Source organism: Macrotis lagotis, chromosome 2 (assembly GCF_037893015.1).
Source record: "Macrotis lagotis isolate mMagLag1 chromosome 2, bilby.v1.9.chrom.fasta, whole genome shotgun sequence".
NCBI classification, from domain to species: domain Eukaryota; kingdom Metazoa; phylum Chordata; class Mammalia; order Peramelemorphia; family Peramelidae; genus Macrotis; species Macrotis lagotis.
Genome location: NC_133659.1, coordinates 57,987,911 through 58,005,227, shown reverse-complemented (window position 1 = coordinate 58,005,227; position 17,317 = coordinate 57,987,911). Strand labels below are relative to the sequence as shown.

The 17,317-nt window shown below is 37.9% G+C and overlaps 1 protein-coding gene and 1 pseudogene across 1 annotated transcript in view; one reads left to right on the top strand and one right to left on the bottom strand.

The window, feature by feature from the left end:
- The window catches only part of TMCO1 (transmembrane and coiled-coil domains 1), a 51,935-nt gene that overhangs the window by 14,358 nt on the left and 20,260 nt on the right, over window positions 1–17,317 (top strand). Inside the window, exons 3-5 of the mRNA XM_074221881.1 lie at window positions 10,428–10,487; window positions 12,900–12,946; window positions 13,970–14,037. Of these exons, the coding sequence (XP_074077982.1) occupies window positions 10,428–10,487; window positions 12,900–12,946; window positions 13,970–14,037 (175 nt within the window). The remainder of the gene's footprint in view (window positions 1–10,427; window positions 10,488–12,899; window positions 12,947–13,969; window positions 14,038–17,317) is intronic.
- On the bottom strand, window positions 2,762–3,146 carry LOC141511016 (10 kDa heat shock protein, mitochondrial pseudogene; annotated as a pseudogene).

Genomic DNA, 17,317 nt, shown 5'->3' with positions numbered 1-17,317 from the left:
ACATAGTATTGATAGAAATCACTTATAAATCCATTTGGTCCTGGGGATTTTTTTTTTCTTAGGGAATTTCTTGATAACTTGTTCAACATTTTTCCAGAAATATCAAGAGTTATTAAGTTTTATGTTTTCTTCTGTTAATTTGGATGGTTTACATTTTTGTAAAAATTCATTCCTTTTTCCTTAAAGTAAATTTTATTGGAATATGATGGGCAATATAATGCCTAATAAAAACTTTAATTTCATCTGCATTGATGGTTCATTTACTAGTAATTTGGTTTTCTTCAATCAAATTAACAGTAGTTTATTATTATTTTTTCATAAAAACATCTTTTAGTTTTGTTAGTTCACTGGTTTTCTTACAATTTTATTAATCTCTGATTTGAAGGGACTTATTTGGGAATTAATAAATCTATACTTTTTCTATTTTGTTTTTTGTTGTTGTTGTTGCATGCCCATTGATCCTTTCTTTCATTGATAAACACATTTAAGGGATATGAATTTTTCCTTAAGTACTGCATTGATGTACACCACAAATTTTGGAATCTTGTTTCATTGTTACCATTCTCTTTTATAAAATTATTGTTTCTATGATTTGTTCTTTGACCCACTCATTAGGATTAGATTGTTTAGTTTATAATTAATTTTCGACTTATGTTTCTATGACCCTTTATAGCTATAAAATTTTTTAATTTTATTTTAATTTATATTAATTTAATTTTTTTAAATTGCATCATGACCAGGAAAAGGATGTATTTAATATTTCTGCTTTTCTACATTTAGCATGAAGATTCTGGTCATTCCTTTGACTTTCTTTTTTATTTCATGGTTTAGATTTTTCTAGCTCTGAGAGGGAAAAGTTGAGGTCTGCCACCAGTTTTATAATATATTTCCTCCTAAAATTTATTTGTTTCCTTTAAAATTTTGTATATTATGCCATTTGGCACATACATGTTTAATATTTATGTTACTTCATTGTCTCTAGTTCCTTTTTTGCAAAATGTAGTTTCCCTGCCTGTTTCTTTTAATTAGGTCTATTTTTGCTTTTTTTTGCTTTGTCTGAGATCCTGATTGCTACTTGTGCCTTTCTTAACTTCAGTGGAAGCATATTAGATTCTATTCTAGCCATTGTTTTGTCTCTCTTTCTCTGTTTCAAGTTACTTTTAAATGACATGTTGATTTCTGCTTCCTAATTCATCCTGATGTCCACTTCTGATTTATGAGTGAGTTCATCACATTCACATTCACAGTATTTACAATTGTGTGTTTTCCACTATCCTATTTTATTCTGTTGATTCTTTTCTCTTTTAATCCTGTCCTTCCTCTGTTTTGCTTCTTACCACTGCCTTCTTTTATCTCCCTTCCCATTCATCATCCCCCTCCCTTTAATCTCTTATCCTCTTCCTTTCCTACTTCCATGTTATATGAACTAGATTTCTTTTTTTAAATAAGATGAATTTCATTTACTTTTAACTCTGTAGATCTTGCATATACAAATATAAGTGAAAATCTGATTTTTATTCAAACTAGACTCCAATAACCTTTAAATTTTTACTATTTTTTCCTGTTCTCTACTGTTCTAGAATTGAATTACCTTTTTATTAGTTATAAAATGAGCCCCTTTAAACTTGTAGCTGGAAACATATTTTAGGATTCACATGAACCTTTGTAAGAAGAGTTGACATATTACTATGAAAATATTAGCATATTTCAAATAAATTATTTTTACTGACACTAAGGAAACAAATTCTCTAAACTATCATCTTTTTTTACTAGAGTGTGGTTATAGGGTCAAGGATGGCATCCCAATCCTAGTTAGCCAGTCTAATATCACAGACAGTTGCCATTAGTTAGAAAATGTAATTCTCATATACGTTATTTTACCGCTACTAAAAGCAAACACCTTATAAAGTCAACTTCCAAGAAAAGGGTAGGATATCTAGTAAGCTAATCCAATTGTCAAGTTAAAAGCACAGCCTAGTGCAGATAGATGCTAGCAAAGCAGTGCTTAATATGGCCAGTTCTCATCTTAGCTCCAATAATACATTTTCCCAAGAAATAATTTTTCTGTTGGTTAATATTGCTATCCTGTCATACAAACTATTCCATAATTAGTGGTTAAGCCTACAGGATAAAGGCAACTATATTTATATGGTGCTTGAAGGTTTGCAAAGCACTTTATATGTTCTATGAAGTAGGTTTATTATCCACATTTTAGATGAAGAGACTGAGGTTGAGCTTAAATTACTTACCAAGGGTCACAGAGCTAGTATCTGAGCAAAGATTTTGACTCCAATCCCAGTGTTTTATCCACCTTATCACTTAGCTGCCCCTCCTACATTTATGGTGATAATTTCAGTATGTTGGAACTAAAGAATTACTCCTAAGGGCTTGATGTAATTGTACCCAATACACCAAAAGTTATCCCATCTCAATAATGTAAACTTGCTATTTTTTGTAAAGTTAAAATGTTACTATTTGAGATTTGGTTTCCATAATCACATTAAACAGAATGTTACTGTTTATTCTTGTTATTAATCAGATACAGTTACAGCAAAGTTAAAGGCAAAGCTCCAGTCTTTTAAACCCTAATATTTATAGATGTAGGAGATTAAAAATAACATTTCAAGGAAATTTTAACACATGAAATAGTTAACCATCCATTTATACATTTTTTTATTTGGAAATGTTCATATTGATGCAGAGAAATTGGATTTTAGAGACACAAGATATCCATTTATTATAAAATAAGAGACCTGGAAATTATTTACATGATGAAACAAAGATTTCAGAACTTCAGTGGAATGGGCAACTTTCAGATGCCACTTCATTAGTGATTTCAGTCCACATATTTCCCCAGAATGTCACTATCTCTAAATAAGAAATAGGCCTTGTCCTCTTCCTCTATAACTATTTTGGTGCTACCATATTCTGGAAGAACTTTGTCTCCAACTTTCACACTAACTGGCTGAATCTCTCCACTTTTTCCTTTGGATCCTGATCCAACAGCCACTACTGTGGCTTGTAATACTTTTCCTTGAGACTTCTTGAAGCATGATACCTCCCTTGGTAACAGTCTCAGCAGCACTCCTTTCCACCAAAACTCAGTCAAGGAGGGGAAGAAGCTTGCTAAAAGCCTGCCCTGCCATGACTCCTGCCGCGGCCCACAGCTCGCTCTCCGGCTCCGTCCATTCGCTCCGTCGTATGAACTAGATTTCTAATAGCAATTCAGTGTCTTTATCTGTGTTTTTCCCTCTTTGAACCATTTTAGTTGTGAGGTTCCCTCTACATTGTAAAAGCTTTCCTTGTATACCTCTGTTATGTGAGTTAATTTTCCCCATTCTTTCTCTCCCTCCTTTTCCTATGAGATTCCCCCTTCTTTATCCATTTTTAACATTATCCCAATACAATCAATTCCTGCCTTCCTCTTTATATTTAGAATCCTTTTTAACAACTGTAATAATGATAATAGTGATCTTCACACAGAGAGGTAAACAATAACCTTATTGATCCCCTTATGATTTTTCTCTCATGTTTACCTTTTTGTGGTGCTTTTGAGTTTTGTGACAGATAGCAACTAAGTGATGCTGTGAATAGAACACTGGTCCTGGAGTCAAGAGGACAGTAGTTTGCATCTAGCCTCAGAGATTGAATACTTATTAATCATATGACCCTGGGCAACTTAATTAACCTTGCCTTATATTTAGGGCCATCTCCAGTCATCCTGATTCAGATCTGGCCACTGAACCCAGATGACTCTGGAGGAGAAAGTGAGCTTAGTGACTTAGCACAGCACCCCATCACTCAAATCCAAATTATGTGCTTGTCATGACATCACCTTCCTGATGTCATGATCTTCTTTCAGAACAAAGGACAAAACTTCATCAGTGTCTGGAAGTAATTTTCTATTCAGCCTTGTTCTTTTCATCAGGAATGTTTGAAAATCCTGTTTCATTAAATGTCTATTTTCCCCATGAATATTTTTTTCAATTTGCTGGATATGTTATTCTTGATTGTAATCCCAGCTCTTTTTGGAATATCATAATCCAAGCCTTCTGCTCTGCTCCTTTAATGTGTTCACTGCTAAATCCTGACTGTGACTCCGTAGTATTTGAATGGTATCTGTCTACTTGAAGTATTTTTTCTTTGACTTGGGAGTTTTGGAATTTGATTATAATATTTCTTGGACTTCATTTTGAAATCTCTTTCAAGTGGTGATCAATAAATTGTTTAAATTTTTATTTTATCCTCCAGTTTTAGGATATCTGGGCAGTTTTCCTTGATATATAGGTTCTTTCTTTGATCTTGGGTTTTAGGTTATTCAATAATAGGATTTAGTGACTTACCCAGAGTCAAATAGCTATTATAAAGATCAAGTGTCTGAGGCTGGATTTAAACTCAGCTTTTCCTAACTCCAGGGCTGGTGCTGTATATCCACTGTGCCACCTAGCTGCCCCTCTAATAATAATAATAATAACAACAACAACAACAACTCTCCATGTCTGTTATTTTTCTATGAGATATTTCACATTTTCTTATATTTTTTTCACATTTTCTTATACTTTTTCATTCTTTTGATTTTATTTCTTCATATCTTGTGGAGTTGCTACTTCTACTTGACCAAAGATAATTTTTAAGGAATTATTTTCTTTTTTAATTTAATATTTATTCTCATTTTGTACAAATAATGTTTTTATATACATTAATACAATATTCTTGTTTAAGAGTAAACAAAATACCCCCTCTCCCAATAAAATATAGACTCACTTGAGCGAAAAAGTAAAGGGTAGAGGAAAAAAATTAAAATGAAAATAAAAAATAATAGTAATAATTGTAGGTATGGCCAGGTGATGCAGTGGACGGAGCACCAGCCCTGGAGCCAGGAGCACCCGAGCCCATATCCGGCCCTGTACACCCAACAATCACCCAGCTGCATGACATGCAAGCCACCCCAACTCCACTGCCCTGCAAAAACAACAACAACAACAACAAAAAAAGATCCAAGATAAAATAAAATAGTAATAATAGTAGGGGCGGTTGGGTAGCAGACAGAGCACTGGCCCTTGAGCCCGGAGCATCGGGGTCCAAATCCAGCCTCAGACACCCATCAATCACCCTGGCCCCAGGCAGGCCACCCAGCCCCATTTGCCCTGTACCCCGCCCCAAAAATAATAATAATAATAATAATAATAATAATAATAATAATAATAAAAAAAATGTGCTTCAGTCTGTGTTCCAACACCACCAACTCTGTCGCAGGTGGATCACATTCTTTATGATAAGTCCATCGCAAAAGTTACTTCCATTATTTTTCCACTGTTGCCATTGCTGATGGCAACTCCCTCCTTTTGTATTTCTTCACTACCACATACTATATTTTCTCTCTCCTTTCACTCTGACTCTACTGTAGGGTAGCTGAGTGGCTCAGCAGACAGATCTCTGGCCCTGGGGCCAAGAGGCCCTGAGCCCCCTTACTACCCCTTAGGCCCAGCATCCACCTGGCCCTATGGTCCTGGATAGGCCATCCAATCCCAGCCCCTTGCAAGATGTAAAAAAGAAAAATGCGTTATATTTGACCACTCTTCCCCCATGGTCCATCCTCTCCTCTATCACTCACATCCCCACCCCTTCCCCCTGTCCCCCCCCCCTTCTTACTTCAGATAACTATACCCCATTGAGTATATATGTTGTTTCCTCTCCTAGCCACCTCTGATGAGAGCAAAGGTTACCTCATTCCCCCTTGCCTTCCCCCTTTCCATATCATTGCAATAAAGAAAAATCTTATTCTATGAAATATCTTGGCCTATTCCCCCTCTCCTTTTTCTTTCTCCCATTACATTTCCCTTTTTTCTATTGGCTCTCTTTTTACACCACAATATATCTTCAAATTCAGTTTTCTTCTGTGCTTCATCTGTAAAAGCTCCTTCTACCTGCTCTGTTAATTGAGAAGGTTCATATGAGTATTATCAGTGTCATTTTTCTATACAGGAATACATGCAGTTCATCATCATTAAGTCCCTCATATTTTCCCCTTCTCCTCCCATCTCTATGCTTCACCTGAATCCTGTATTTGAAGATCAAACCTTCTGTTCAGCTCTGGCCATTCCAACAGGAACATTTGAAATTACCCTGGTTCATTGAAAGTCCATCTTTTTCCCTGGAAGAGGACATTTAGCCTTGCTGAGTAGTTGATTCTTGGTTGCATTCCAAGCTCTTTTGCTTTCTGGAATATTATATTCCGAGCCCTACGAGCTTTTAATGTAGTTGCTGCTAAGTCCTGTGTGATCCTGACTGCAGCTCCGCAATATTTGAATTGCGTCCTTCTGGCTGCTTGTAATATTTTCTCTTTGATTTGGGAGTTCTAGAACTTGGCTATAATATTCCTAGGGATTGGTTTTTTGGGATCTCTTTCTCAGGGGGATCAGTGGATTCTCTCCATTTCTATTTTGGCCTCTGCTTCTAGGATGTCAGGGCAATTTTCCTGTAGTAATTCTTTGAAAATGATGTCAAGGCTCTTTTCCTGATCATGATTTTCAGGTATTCCAATGATTTTTAGATTATCTTTCCTAAATCTGTTTTCCATATCAGTTTTTTCAATGAGATGTTTCACATTTTCTTCTAATTTTTCATTCTTTTGGTTTTGAAGTATTGATTCCTGATTTCTCGTAAATTCATCAGTCTCGCTGAGTTCTATTCTTTGTCTGAAGGATTTGTTTTCCTTATAGAGCTTTCTTATCTCTTTTTCCATCTGGCCTATTCTGCTTTTTAAAGCATTCTTCTCAGTAACTTTTTGAATTGTTTTATCCATTTGACCTAAGTTGGTTTTTAGCATGCTATTTTCTTCAGCATTTTTTTGGATTTCCTTGACTAAGCTGCTGATTTCATTTTCATATTTTTCCTGCATCTCTCTCATTTCTTTTCCCAGTTTTTCTTCTATCTCCCTCATTTGATTTTCAAAGTCTTTTTGAGCTCTGTCATAGCCTGAGCCCAATTTCTATTTTTCTTGGAGTCTTTAGATGCAGGAGCTTGTGCTTCCTCATCTTCAGACTGAGTGTTTTGATCCTTCTTGGGCTCACAGGCAAAATATTTCTTAATGGTGTTCCTCTTGTTTCTCTGCTTGCTCATTTTCCCAGCCTAAGCCTGTTTTGGGGGTGCTCCATGAGCTTTTGGGACACTCCCACAAGGATTTCAGTGTGTGAGGCTCTGTCCTCCCTCCTGGTATGTGAATAACCATAAATGCCCCACTCTGCCACGGGGCTGAGGTGGAGGGGGCCCTGCTGTTCTATGGGGGGGCCTAGACTGCGATCAGGATCTGAATGTGGTCAGAGCCCCAGAGTCCTGTTCCAGGGGCAGAGCTTGGCCTCCCTAGGTTCAGTGGGCTCATGCCCTGGGGGCTCCTGCTCACCTGCTCCAACTGCTTCTGTTTCCTGGATCTGGGCTGTTGCTGCCTGTGTGGCCTGAGTGCTGGGCTTCATGTGCTCGCTCTGGCAGAGGTCCCCTCCAATGTTCCCCCAATTTGTGCCCGGGTGTAGCTCAGGAAACTCCCCCGCTGCTGGGAGCTGGAGCTCCCAGCGCCCTGGGGCTGCCTCCAGGAGGCTGAAGTTCTTTTGCTCTGGTGGGCAGCCCCTCTGGTGGGCAGCCCCTCTGACCCCGGGGAGCAGAGCCTTTCTGCTCTTTTCCAGTTTACCTTGAGTAGGAGAACTGCCTCATTGGGTCCCTCTGTGGGTTCTGTCTCTTGAAAATTTAGAGTCCTTAGTTTATATATAGTTTTATGAGAGAGTGCTTAAGACAAGATCTGTTGCCTGCCATCTTAGCTCCGCCCCCCCCCCCCCCCCCAGGAATTATTTTCTTTACCAAGCTTTAGTACCTCTTTTTCTATTTAGCCAATTGTTTTATTTAAGTTTGGTGTTTTTTTTTTTGCAAGGCAAGTGGGTTAAGTTGCTTGCCTAAGGCCACACGCTAGGTAATTATTAAGTGTCTGAGACTGGATTTGAACTCAGGTCCTCCTGACTCCAGGACCAGTGCTCTATCTACAGTGCCACCTAGCCACCCCTAGCCAGTTGTTTTATAAGATGTCATTTTTTTTCAAATATTTTTGTGCCTCTTACTATTTTGTTAATTGTCTTTTCATAATTTTCCTTTCTTTGCTTTCATTTCTTTATCTAATTTTTCCTTGTTTGATTTTGATATTTATTCTTAGTTCTTTCAGGAATTCTTGTTGAATGTGTGTTAACTTTGCTTCTTTTTTTGAGGTTTTTCCTAATAGCTGTTTTGATTTCATTGTTTTTTTCTGAATTTGTATCTTGATTTACTATGTCATAGTATTTTTTAATAGTGAATTTTTTTTGTTATTGTTTGCTCATTTTTCTATCTTATTTTTTAATTTGGTACTTTGCGTTAATGTTGGGCCCTGTTGCCAGTATGGTAGGTGGAAGGACATTGATTCAAGCTTCATACTTTTTTGCACTGCTCTTTTCAGAACTGTTTCTAAGGGTTTGAAGGTTTTGCATTGCCTCTAAGATGCTTTGATCTGGGAAGAGGTGTGGTCCATGCTGTCTGCTCCTTATCCAGGAAGGGTGGTGATCCCTTGAGACTGAAATCAATACTGCTTCTCATGGTTCCTGATCCTTTGAGAAAGTAAATAATACTGCTCCTCAGACCTTCAATTCCCTCCTCCCTAATCTTGAATTAATGACCTAGAACTGGTATATGCATTGGTATAAACACTGCAGTTGCCAAACAATTTCTGGTTCTTTGTTCAGTGCTAGCATAGGTTCCCCTATAGTCCCTTTTTGATGAGTTGCCCGGTCCCCTATCTGTCTCTGGCTTTGGAGCTTCTGAAGCGGCTCTTGCTACTTCTGTTAACACCATAATTAGTGTTTGATTCCGGCCAGCCTACACTCCTGTCATATAACTCGCTTTCCAAGCACTATATGTTGATGTTGTACTAGGCTGGAAGTGTTTGTCACTGATCTTTTGTTGATTCTACTACTCCAGGATTCTATTTGAGGTGTTATTTTAAATATTTTGAAAGAGGGAATGTTGGAAGGGCTCAGCTGAGCCCTTTCTTTACTCTGCTGTCTTTACTTTAACCCTGAAATTCCCATCTAAAACTCTTAATAATTTAAGATTTTCTTTGGAATACTACTTTTACTAGAGGTTTACTCTGGGGATGCTTAGTAAAAAGTGATAATGCAATCAGTCTGGAAAGGGAGCTTGGAGCCAGATAGTGAAGAGTTGGGTTTTTTTTGCAAGGCAAATGGAGTTAAGTGGCTTGCCCAAGGCCACACAGCTAGGTAATTATTAAGTGTCTGAGGTTGAATTTGAACTCAGGTACTCCTGACTCCAGGGCCAGTGCTCTATCTACTGTGCCACCTAGCTGCCCCCAAGTAAACAGTTTTTAAAAGACAGAGGAGGTTGTATTTCATCTTGGAACCAAAATCTTTGCTTGAATATCAGTTTGACAGCTAGACTGAATTGGAAAGAAGAGAGCTTAGAGATAGGGAGATAAGTTAGGAAGTTATTGCAGGGTAAGGGAAAGAGTATTTCACTAGGGTGATGACTTGTGAATGGAAAGAAGGGATGGAAAGTTGACTAGATGTAGAAAATGATTGTATATAAGGGGAAAAGGATGATTTAAAGATGACTTCAGAGTTATAAATCTGAGTAACTGGAACAATAATGATAAAAAGGTTTGGAAGAAAAGATAATAAGTTCTAATTTAAGATATATTAAATTTAAGGTGCCTAACAGAGCTTTTAGTTAGACATGTGTGCAAATGTATAGGGATTAGAGAAATTAGAACCAGATTGAGGATTGGCTAGTAGGCCAGCTGGACAGAGAACATACTGTCTCTGAAAAGGGAGTAGGCTAGAATTTTAGGTTTGAGTCCTATTGTGGAGGACCTTGAATGACAAGGAATTTGTATCTTCTGTAGACAGTTCAGAGCCACTGACAGTTTTGAAAATAGCAGTGGAAAGTGAGGGTCAAATCTGTTTCAGTAAGATCTGTGTTATTTGGTATAGCAAGTAGAAGGTAGAAAGAACTCTAATTAGAACTCTGGCCTGACTCCAAATTTCTTGTTCTTCACAGTAGATAATAATTCCTCTTATTGGCTTAGACAGTTAATAATCTGAAAACTCACAAAACTTGAGTTGTAATTATAATAGTCACTTCTGTGAAAATATTAATATGCTTCTAGCATTTTTGTTTATGGAATTGTTTTCATTCTTAGAAAATTATTAATATCTGGTAGCAAGAAAACTGACTTCCCCATGAACATAGCTTAAGTCATTAAATGATGATCTGGACATTGCTGCTAATTATCCATTTCTTTCATTGTCATCATTTAGAATAATTGATAGTTTCCATGATATCATAAGCTATCTTTTGTTTTTCTTTCTTAACCATTCTTGCTTTGTTGATTACAGTGGAAAAGAAGAAAGAAACAATAACAGAATCAGCTGGCCGCCAGCAAAAGAAGAAAATAGGTAAGATTAGACCTTATTTGTACACAGATGAAAATGAAAGGAAGATATATGAACAGAGTTGTCCCTTTCTTATTCTTACCTTTGAAATTTAAAATCTTGATGAAGAGAAGATGTTAGTTTTGGTTTTTTATACAGTTGAGGATTCTTTGTAGGATTGCTCCAAGTATATTTTATTTATTTTTGAGATTGTTATTTGTAGTCAATTCTCATTTGGTTTTGTTGAAATGCTAATCTGTGCTCTCTGGGATTGGACCAGAAGTGAATGCTTTCCCCCGAGGTTTCACCTTCCCCAGCAAGTGGTATTTCACTCATTGCTACCGCTTCTCTGATTCAGCCTTAGCTAGATGTTTGTATTGTATTAGTCAGAACAAAGTCCCCAGGCTTTTCCTGATGATCTAGTTTAGTTTTGAGATGCCCGAAGGATAATCCTTGGGAGTGGGGCTCCCTGGTTTCCAGGGAGGCTAACTATGCTTGAATATTGCTAATAGTGTAGATCACTCATTGCCTAGGGTGGAAAACTTAAGAGATAAAATTGATAAAACTGAAAACTGAGTGATTCTTTTTTTTTTAAGTGAGTGATTCTTAATGGGTCCATTAAGGACATATGTTTTAGAGACCAGAGATTTAAGGTCTTGGACAGTTTAAACAAACTATAAAGAATAGTTTATCAGTTAATCAGTATTTCAAAGGACAGTAGATAAGATGTGATAACTTTGAAGCCCCCAGGCCAAGTGAAAGAAGGCTCTGGTTATGAGAAACTTTAAAACCTACTCAGCCAGGATTTGAACCCCCTAGCTACTTTTCTGTCTTGTCTATTTTATTTTTATTGCCTCCCATGAGTCAAGTCATGTAATTTGTACTGCGTACACTATATAGCAACCATTCAGGTTGGATTTGATGGCATTCAGTTGTGAATGCAGGTTCTAGTAGGACCTAGTGAATCATTTCACATGTGACCTGAGATAAATTGAATGTCTGTTTTCTATGACCAGCCTTGTTAAGTTCTGAAAGGTTTGGTTACTAGATGTTGATTTTTTACTTTTTGGTGACTTGATTCTAACTAATTTAGATTATCCCTAAACTTTCCTCCTCATTAGAGAATAGCGAGTGGATGATGCAGGAAAAGGGACTGAGAAAGAACAGTCCCATGTTGAGAAGAAAACCTAGGAAGAGGAGAGTCATGAGGAGACACTAGAATTGGGGACAGGGGGAGGGAGGGAGGAGGGGATCTAGGACTTGAAGGAAGCTTGGGCAGTCAGGAAATAGACATAATAAGCATGAATAGAATTCTGTGCATGGAATATAGCTTGTGAAGAGCATGGAAGAGAGATCTGATGAACTCTTGAGTGCAGATGGAAGGAGGATGTTTTCTTTTTCTTTTTACTCCCCGCCCCTCCAGTCTGACTAATGTGAACATGTTTTTAATAACTTATAGTTCAAAAAACCTTGTATTTCTTGCCTTCTCAATGGTGGGACAAAGGGTAAAGGAGAGTCCAGCATTTGAAACTGGAAATAAGAAAAATAAAAATTCCTTGAGTCAGGTGATAAGTCAGCAAAGAGACTGGTGTCATTGTTTTGTAGCATCTGTGGGAGGGTGTGAATTCTAAGAAGGTTGAGGTGGGGGAGTCATGAAAGACTTTGAATACCAAATGGGATTTTATATTCCATCCTGGAAGTAATAGGGAGCACTGGAGTATTGAGTAGGAAGGGGACCTGATCAGAGCTGCACTTTAGAAAAACTGACTTTGGCAGCTAAATAGAGAGTGAACTTTAATGGCTAGAGATTGGAGTCAATGAGACCAATCAGCTGGAGGATTGACAGGGAGGACAGTGGCCATGTCAGGAGAGAGGAGTTATATTTGAAGGGAAAAGTCAACATTGCTTAGCAACATATTGGATATTGTGGGTGAGAGAGAATGAGGAGTCAAAGCATGGCTCTTAGATTAAGAACCTGGGTGAGTGTATTTATGGCAGGACCCTTGACAGCAACAGAAGAATTAGGTGAAGCAGAGGGTTTGTGGGGAGAGAAAATTAGTTCAGTTTTGGGCTTGTCAGTGGAACATCCAGTTCAAGATGAACAGTAGGCATTTGGAGATAGGATGTTAGAGGTCAGCAAAGAACAGTGTTGGCTAAGTAGATCCTGAGAGCTCTCTGCTTAGACTGATAATTTAATCCCTGGTTGCTGATGAGATCACAGTAAAGGGAGAAAAGTAAGAGAACCTAGAGAGAGATAAGGGAAAGGAGGAAAAAGGTGATCCAACAATGTCAGGATAAACACTTAAGTATTGTAAAAAAGGTGTTTATATTTATGGTTCTGTTGGTTTTGGAAACCAGGCAAGTTATCTGTGTATTCCTCATTGAAGCATTTGAGAATCTATTGAATGTCTTAACTGTAGCCTTGATTCTTTGCAGAGAGGCAGGAGGAGAAATTGAAGAATAACAACAGGGATCTGTCAATGGTAAGAGACTTATAGGCTGCAGGCCACCATGAACCCTCACCCTTCTTTGCCTTTCATCCAGCATCCTACAGCTACCTTATTTATTTACTTATATTTTAATGATGGGCTTATATTTTTTTTTTGTAATTTGCAAAGGCAGTCTTGTTATTTATCAAGCTTTTGATCATTTAGTTCAAAATGGAAGATATAGGGGCAGCTAGGTGGCGTAGTGGATAAAGCACTGGCCCTGGAGTCAGGAGTACCTGGGTTCAAATCTGGTCTCAGACACTTGATAATTACCTGAGTGTGTGTGGCCTTGGGCAAGCCACTTAACTCCTTTTGCCTTGCAAAAACCTTAAAAAAAAACCCAAAACAATGGAAGATATGTTATTATATATGAAACTTCATTTTATTAAGTTGAATAGTACTTTTTTTTTAGCTTATCTCATGGTTTATCAGTTGTCTTCCTTTCACAATTTTTGCCTCTTTTCCCATAGACTTCCTTGTATTATCAAACAGTGAAGTACTTCTTTCTATCATGACTTCATTTCATATCCCCTGGCCATCATGTCCTGTCATGAGAATTGGAGAACATTACAGTTTCTGTCTTCATTAGTGCCTTTGGGGGGCCATTTCTATAAGTCTCTTTGTTCACATTGATTATTTTGATCTAATATTCCCAGGACAATTAGAAAGATGATCTTATCATTCCTTTAATTTTTAATTAAAGAGAAGTATTCCATGATGAACATAGTAGCCAATTAAATAGTTATGTTGTGTAGCTTGATTTTCTAATGTGACTTTGAGAGGAAATCTGGACTATGATGCCTGCTCTCATTAACTTCCTGAAGAACCTTTACCAACTCTTTTCATCTCCTTTTGCTTGGAAATTCCATGTTGTATTAAATGAAAGAGATCTGTTCTTTAATGGACAGTTGAAACCTTGTCAAACTGAAATTTGTGTTCGTTGCAGTTGTGCTATTTTTTTTTTTTTTGGTGATTGCTAATGGGATATAGTAACTATTTGTGACCTTCTCATTGCAGGTTCGAATGAAATCTATGTTTGCTATTGGCTTTTGCTTTACTGCCTTGATGGGAATGTTTAATTCCATGTAAGTAATCTTTATCCCTTTTCTGAATACATTTTGCCTAACTGCATTTCCATTGTTTTTTAAATAATTTTTTTATTTTATATTATTACAATAATCTTGTTATGAGAGTAATCACAGGCCCCCCTCCCCCCCCAAAAGGATGAGAAACCTCAAGAATAGTGAGAGAGAAAAAAAAAATGCACTTCAATCTGTTCAAACTCCCAACGGCTCTGTCTCTGGGATGAGTTGCCTTTATCCTAAGTCCATCAAAGAATTTGCTTCAATATTTTTCCCACAGCTGCTATTACTAGCTGTATTTTCCTCTTACTTATTCCTTCCCACTCTCCTTTTTTCTATTCTCTCTCTCCTTTCACCCTGTTCCTGCTCAGAAGTGTGTTGTATCTGAGTACCCTCTCCCAAGATCTTACCTCTCTTCTATCACCTGTTCCCTCCTTCCCTCCCCCCATTCTCCCTTATCCCATCCCTTTCTTCTCATTTTTCTCTGGGGTAAGATAGATTTCTATAGCCTATTAAGTGTATGTTATTTCCTCTCTGAGCCAATTCTGATGAGAATGAAGGCTCACTCATTCCCCTTACCTTCCCTTGTTCCATTCCATTGTAAAGGCTTTCTCTTGACTTCTTTGTGAAATATCTTAACTCCTTCTTCCTCTCCTTTTCTTTCCTCCCAGCACTTTGCTTTATAACCCATTGACTCCATCTTTTTACTATATTATACCATTATATTCTGCTCCTTCCTATGCCTTGCCTAAATGTGCTCCTTCTAACAGCTCTTATAAATGAGAAGGTTCATATGAGTTATCAGCATCTTCTTCCCATGCAGGAACACAAACAGTTCAATATCATTAAGTTCCTCATAGTTAGTCCTCTATGTCCCCTCTATGGTTTACCAGAGTCCTGTACTTGGAGATCAAACTTTCTGTTCAGCTGTGGTTGTTTCAATAGAAAAGTTTGAAAGTTCATCTTCTAGAGCAAATTGGAAACTGAATAACCTCATCTTAAAAAATGAGTGGACCAAAACAAATTATAGAAAGAAAGTTCATCTTCTATCTTTTTCCCTGAAAGAGGATGTTCAGTTTTGCTGAATAGTTGATTCTCAGTTGTAAACCAAGATCTTTTGCTTTCTGGAATATCATATTCCAAGCCTCATGAGCCCTCAATGTAGATGCTGCCAGATCCTGTGTAATCCTGACTATAACACCACTGTAGTTGAATTGTTTATTTCTGGTAGCTTTTAGTATTTTCTCTTTGACTTGGGAGTTCTGGAGTTTGGCTATAATATTCCTGGAAGTTTTTCTTTTGGGATCTCTTTCAGGAGCTGACTGCTGAATTCCCTCAATTTCTATTTTACCCTTTGCTTCTAGGATCTCAGGGCAATTTTGCTGTATTATTTCTTGAAAAATGAAATCTTGGCTCTTCTACTGGTCATGACTTTCAGGTACCCCAATAATTTTTAAATTATCTCTTCTGGATCTGTTTTCAAGATCATTTGTTTTTTCCAGTGAGATGTTTCACATTTTCATCTAATTTTTGTTTTTGTTTGATACAGCTTTATTTCTTCCTGGGTTCTCACAGTCATCAGCTTCCTTTAGTTCCATTTAGCATTTAAAGGAGTTATTTTCTTCAGAGAACTTTTTAATTTCCTTTTCCAGCTGGCCAATTTTGCTTTTTAAGGCATTCTTCTCATTTGCCTTTTGTGTTGCTTTTTCCATTTGACCCAAACTGGTTGTTAACAAATTATTTTCTTGAGTATTTTTTCTTTGACCAAGTTGCTGACTTGGTTTTCATGAATTCTCTGCATCACTCTCATTTCTCCTCCCAATTTTTCCTCTACCTCCCTTAATTGCTTTTCTTTTTTGCAAGGCAAATGGAGTTAAGTGCCTTGCCCAAGGCCACACAGCTAGGTAATTAGTAAGTGTCTAAGACTGGATTTGAACCCAGGTACTCCTGACACCAAGGCTGGTGCTTTATCCACTACACCACCTAGCCGCCCCTCTTAATTGCTTTTCAAAGCTCATCCATAGCCTGAGCCCATTTTCTATTTCTCTTGGAGGTTTTGGATGCAGAAGCTTCAATTTTGTCATCTTCTGAATCTTCCATGGGACCAAAGTAATTTTCTATGGTCAGATTCTTCATTTTCTTTTGTTTGCTCATTTCCTCAGCCTAAGACTGATTAACTGCACTTCCAAGGCTTTGGGGTTTTTTGGGGGACAACCCATGGGGACCTTAATTCCTCTAAAGTCTTATGAGAGGCTTCAGGCCCTCTCCTCTGCCCTGGAGCTTTGATGATGGTTCCTGCTCAGTTATGATAGTGTGGAAACCCAAACTGCAACCTGGATCTGATTGTGGGGAAACAGCTCAGTTCTGCATCAGGGAGCGCAGAGAAATTTCTGCAGTCTCCCTTACCATCTATGGACTGAGAGCTTTGGACGTGCTGGGTAGCTCTGCCAACTCCCACTGTAACTTCTCACTGCAGGGCTTCTCTGAGGCTGGTGCTCTGCTCTGCACTCACTCTGGTGCTGCAGAGTTCTCTCACCACCCCTTCCAGCTGTTACTGATGATTAAACTTCCCCCTCTGCCACAGACCCAGGCAGGCATCCAGCCCTGCTGTGCTGCACTGTGACTGCTATTGCACTGCAGCTTTTTCTAACCCCTAGACCTGGTGGAGCAGACTTGTCCCGGAGATCTTCTAAGCTGCCTTGGACTGGGAAATTGTATCACTCAAACTTTCTGTGGGTTCTGCCCCTCTAGATTTTGGCTCGAGTCATAATTTGACAGCTTTTTAAGTTTTTTGGAGAATGAGTTTCCAGGAAGTCCTACCTTCACCCCTACATCTTGGCTCCGTCCCCTCTTTTTTTTAAAGTGATTTTTCTTATTTTTTACAATTCCATGAAGTGTAGTTTTTTAATTCCATGTAAGTATAGTTTTTCCACAGTTTTCTCCCTCTCTCCCCTTTTTACCCCTACCCCTTGACAGTGAGTAATTTCATGTTATACATGTACAACTATGTTAAATATATTTCCATATTAGTCATATTGCGAAAGAAGAATAAGAGCAAAAGGGAAAAACCCTGAGAGAGCAAAAAAAATGAAACTAAACAAAAATTTAAGATTGATTTTTTTAATTTTAATTTTTCTTTTTAGATTTTTTCAAGGCAAATGGGGTTAAGTGGCTTGCCCAAGGCCACGTAGCTAGGTATTTATTAAGTGTCTGAGGCCGGATTTGAATTCAGGTACTCCTGACTCCAGGGCCGGTGCTCTATCCACTGTACCACCTAGCTGCC